This window comes from Echinops telfairi, unplaced genomic scaffold, assembly GCF_000313985.2.
Source record: "Echinops telfairi isolate 266 unplaced genomic scaffold, ASM31398v2 ScPeMD7_18;HRSCAF=68, whole genome shotgun sequence".
In the NCBI taxonomy this organism is placed as follows: domain Eukaryota; kingdom Metazoa; phylum Chordata; class Mammalia; order Afrosoricida; family Tenrecidae; genus Echinops; species Echinops telfairi.
Genome location: NW_022103915.1, coordinates 28,096,408 through 28,100,745, shown reverse-complemented (window position 1 = coordinate 28,100,745; position 4,338 = coordinate 28,096,408). Strand labels below are relative to the sequence as shown.

At 61.9% G+C, this 4,338-nt stretch overlaps 1 protein-coding gene across 2 annotated transcripts in view; it reads left to right on the top strand.

The window, feature by feature from the left end:
- GSTZ1 (glutathione S-transferase zeta 1) overlaps positions 1-4,064 on the top strand; it is a 9,811-nt gene extending 5,747 nt beyond the window's left edge. For both annotated transcript variants that reach the window (XM_004698734.2, XM_013003738.2), the window contains exons 4-8: positions 50-250; positions 1,209-1,287; positions 1,758-1,810; positions 2,465-2,514; positions 3,689-4,064. In XM_004698734.2, coding sequence (XP_004698791.1) covers positions 50-250; positions 1,209-1,287; positions 1,758-1,810; positions 2,465-2,514; positions 3,689-3,815 — 510 coding nt within the window. In that variant the 3' untranslated portion in view covers positions 3,816-4,064. The remainder of the gene's footprint in view (positions 1-49; positions 251-1,208; positions 1,288-1,757; positions 1,811-2,464; positions 2,515-3,688) is intronic.
- The last annotated feature ends 274 nt before the right edge of the window (positions 4,065-4,338 follow it).

Here is a 4,338-nt window from a genome sequence, read left to right as displayed (position 1 = left end):
CCCCCCACCCCAGAGAGGCTCTTGGCTTCACAGGGCCCCAGCTGCGAAGGGGGCGTGGGGGAGGCCGCTGGGATCCGGGGCCTTCTCCCTGCCTCGCCTCACCTCCCTGCCCCCCTGTGCACAGCTGGCCATTATCGAGTACGTGGAGGAGACGCGGCCCGCCCCCCGACTCCTGCCACAGGACCCCAAGAAGAGGGCCGCCGTCCGCATGATTTCGGAGCTCATTGCCAGTGGCATCCAGCCGCTGCAGGTGTGGTGTGTGTGCCCTGCACCCTCGCACCCTGGCTGTCCCTGCAGACACTCCCACGTGGGTGGCCTGAGGGTGGCCCACAGGGTGCTCCAGCTCTGGACGGGGGTGGGGGGGTAGGGGAGTTGGAGGGGGGGGGTGGCTGGAAGACCAGGTCACGTGCCAGAGTGGAAGGAGCCAGAAGTCACTCATTTCAGGCCCCACCTGCTTCCAGGAAAGAGAAGGTCCCAAGGCCGGGCCGAGAGGTAGCCTGGGTGCAGAAAGGGCCAGGGGGCCGGGGAGAGGCTGAGCAGGCTCAGGCCCAGGCCTCCTGCCTCGGCGTCAGAGCCTTTAGTGGGGATCGCTAAGGTTTTGTGTGGGGCAAAGTTTTCTCCAGTAAAAGACAAGAAGGTAGTATTAAAACAATTCCCATGCGCTAACCACTGGCTTAGGACTTCAGAACTAGCCCCCGAGAAGTGGTCACTCAGCTGATTTGTGGCAGAGCCCAGAATTCCCAACGGGGTACCCGTGCCTCCCAGCCCCTGGCATGCCGTCTTTGTAATAAAGGAGCCCGTTTGACAGATGAAGGAGCTGCAGCCCGGAGAGAAACCGCTCCAGGCCGGCAAAGCTCCCGGAACGAGTCTCGGCTGCCTTCCCTTCTGCCCCACCTGCATCACAGTCCTCCTCTCCAGGGACCACCTGAGGCTACAAGGGAGCTAGGCCTCAGGTGTGGCCACACCTCTGCCCCTGCCCTTGCACAGTCTCCCCATTCAGGTGGCTTTCAGCAGCAGCCTAGGTGACTGCAGAGACCGCTGCCTCCCTCCAGCCTCAGGGTCCTGGTGGGAGGAAGGGGCTCATGGAGTCCGGGGTGTAAGTGCAGGGCCACAGGCAGACGGAAACCAGGCTCCCCAGCGGGGCTCCGCTGAAGGCAGGCTCAGTCCGGCCGCCCAAGCCAATCACCGATCTTCCTCGGGCTGCGCAGAACCTGTCTCTCCTGAAGCAAGTGGGCCAGGAGAACCAGCTGGCCTGGGCCCAGAAGGCCATCACTTCAGGCTTTAACGGTGAGTTCTTATTTCTGCCACCTGCTCTGCCTGAGGTAGAAATGGGCCCTCACACCCAGGGTGTTCGTCCGTCTGAAACACCCTCCCAGGTCTTGACTGTGGCTTGGGTGAGGCAGGCCAGGGCTGGGTGGGCGCTGGGCTGAGTGGCCTTCAAGCCTGGCCTCAGATGCTGGGAACACAGCCTTTCCGTGGGAGGGCCAGCCTTGCCTCACTGCCCCTCCAGGAAATGGGAGAGCTGCTGCTGGCCACTCAGAGGGCAGGGATGGTCGCCGGGCCGGAAGAGCCCTGGGAAAACTCATCTCCACTCTCTTGGTCCTTTCTGCATGTGGTGGCCACGTCCCCTCAGCCCACCTGGCCTCTGCGTGGCCCAGCCTGCCACTCAGGGCCACCTCTTTCATAGCGGTAGGGGCCAAGGCTGGTCTCCCGCTTGGTGCGCCCCCAGACAGATGGTCCCTGTGGTCTCCCCACAGCTCTTGAGAAGACCCTGAGGAGCACCTCGGGAAAGTTCTGTGTGGGAGATGAGGTAAGCATCCCCCCCATCCCCAGGCCCGCCCCCATGCTGACCTCAGGCTGCCTCTTCCATTAAGAGCCAACCAGCTCCCTCCATCCCAGAGGCAGACCCAGCTCAGAGAGCTTCCTGAGAAGCCGCCTGTCAAGCAGGGAGCCAGGGCCAGGGGGCATCTCAGGGGCAAACAGCTGAGCTCGTAGGGAGGGGGCACTTGGGCTCATCCCTGCGAAACTGCCCGAAGAGAAAGTTAAGTTTCTCGTTCCTGGAGGTATTCAAGCCTTCCGGAAGATCTCGTCTCGGACATGACGAGAATGGAATGGAGCCAGGCCGTGCCCCCTCCCTTATCAGAGAGTCGGGGATCCAGGGACCCTCACTCTTACAGGCCGAGACCTTGGACCTGTGTTGGTTCAGGCCCCAGGGGCCCCCAGCCCTAGCTTTCTCTTCCAACATCCCTGTGAGTGTTCTGAACAAGCCCAGGAACATCCGCCAGGTCACTCACGCCAGCCTTCCCTGGGGAGAAGTTCAGCTCTGAGGGGAAGGCTGGGGTGGAGAAGCCTGGGCTAGATGGGAAGGTCAGGAGTTGCCCCCTCAAGTCCCCAGTGGACACCCTCAGGCCAGCAGGTGGGTCCTGGGGGGTACATCCCGACAGCCCTATCCCCCCTTCTTCAGGTTTCCATGGCTGATCTGTGTCTGGCGCCTCAAGTGGCCAATGCTGAAAGGTAAATGAGAGTCCCACCTCCCTCCACCCCTCCCTCCCTGCCTGTCTGCCCCAGCTCAGAACCCCCAGCCTCCTCCCGTCAGGCTCCACCTCAGCACCGGAGAGCATTTCCTGCAGAGACACCCCACCCCCACCCTACTCACATACGTCCCAGACTGGCCAAGGTGCCAGACCCACCAGCCACTTGAGCCCCGAGGAATCCCATTTGGAAGACTGAGCCCAGGCCACACCCACCACGTCCTAGTAAAGCCCAAGAAGAGGTGGCGCACAGACACCCCACCCCCAGAGCCCCTGCCTTCTGCCCTAGACAGGGCCCGTTGGCGTGTCTGCGCCTGGAAGCGCCACTTCTTTCCCTCATCCACCCTTCAAGGGGCTCATGAGAGCCCCTCTCTGTGGAAGGACTGTGCTGGGTACACCTGGGGCCTTGGAAATGTCTGACACATCCTTAATCCCAAAGCAGCTCACCACGCAGGTGCAGAGACCATCCGTGCTTAGAAATGCCTAGCACTGTGCCTGGGGGAGCCGTGGTGGTGTGGAGGTTACTCGTGGGCTGAGACCTACGAGGCCGGCAGTTGAAAACCACCAGCAGCGCTGAGGGAGAAAACGTGGGCTTCCCCCACCCATAAACAGTTACTGTCTGGAAACCCGCAGGGGCCGGCTAGGAGCCAGCATTGACCCCATGGCCCTGAGTTTGGTTTTGGTTTGAGCTCCGTGCCTTAGGCACAATAGGTCCTCGATAGATAGCCATGGCGTGGGACACAAGTAGTGCCAAGGTGGTACAAACGGCCGCCATGCTCGGCTGCCAAAGGGTTGGCAGTTCAAGTCCACCCACAGGAGCCTCAGAAGAAAGGCCTGGTGACCCGCTTCCTACAGCAGCCACTGGGAACCCTGGGCAGCACAGCTGTCCTGACACACACACAGGGCCGGCCACCAGGAGCCCGGGTCGTCCCTGACTGCCCTGAGTGTTTCCTTTTCAGAACGGGATCAATAGGTGACCAAACTGACAGGTTCTGCTGCACAAGACCTACCCGTTCCCAAGAGCTCTCTGTGAATCAGGCTCCCTGCTGAGGCCACCTTCCTGGTCCTCTGGCCTGTGCCCGAGGCCTCCCCCAGCCCTGCCTCTGCTTCCCTGGACCCTGCGGGCCGTGGCTTAAGTGGGGGTTTCTCTGCCACAGGTACAAGGTGGACCTCACTCCCTATCCCACCATCGGCCGCATCAACAAGACGCTGCTGGCCATGGAGGCCTTCCGAGTGACTCACCCCTGCCGGCAGCCAGATACCCCCCCTGAGCTGCGGGCTTAGCTCCCAAACCCTGCCCTGGGGCGCAGGGGCAGGGAGGGGATGGAGTGCTAGGAGCTGGGGGGGGTTGGAGACAGGAGACTAGACCTCTAGGCCAGGCTCCTCCTTCCCATGATGTCCTTCCTGCCGTTGTCCCCTCTTCTGCCCCGTGGGCAAAGGGGGGCGCTGAGAACCAGGCCACTATCTCTGTCCCGGGCGGCCAGGAAGATGAGATGAGAATGTGGATTAAAGTGCCTGAGATGTTGAAAATGAGCAGAGCCGTCCTTGTTACCATAGCCAACTCAAGCCCAGTCACTGAGCTGCACGTAGCCTGGTGCCTCTCTTCCTAGCAGGAACCCCCCTGAGTGTGGCTGGGGAGAAGCCCCGTGCTGTGGTGGACCTGGTCCCAAGGAACCAGGAAGAGCAAGAGGCCCAGGCCTGATTTGCCTGAGGGAATTGCCCCAGAGCCAGGTGAACAGGGTTAAGCAACAGGAAAGCCAGGCTTCTTGTGACCAGCCAGAAAGCAGGGCTGGGAAAGGGCCCACAA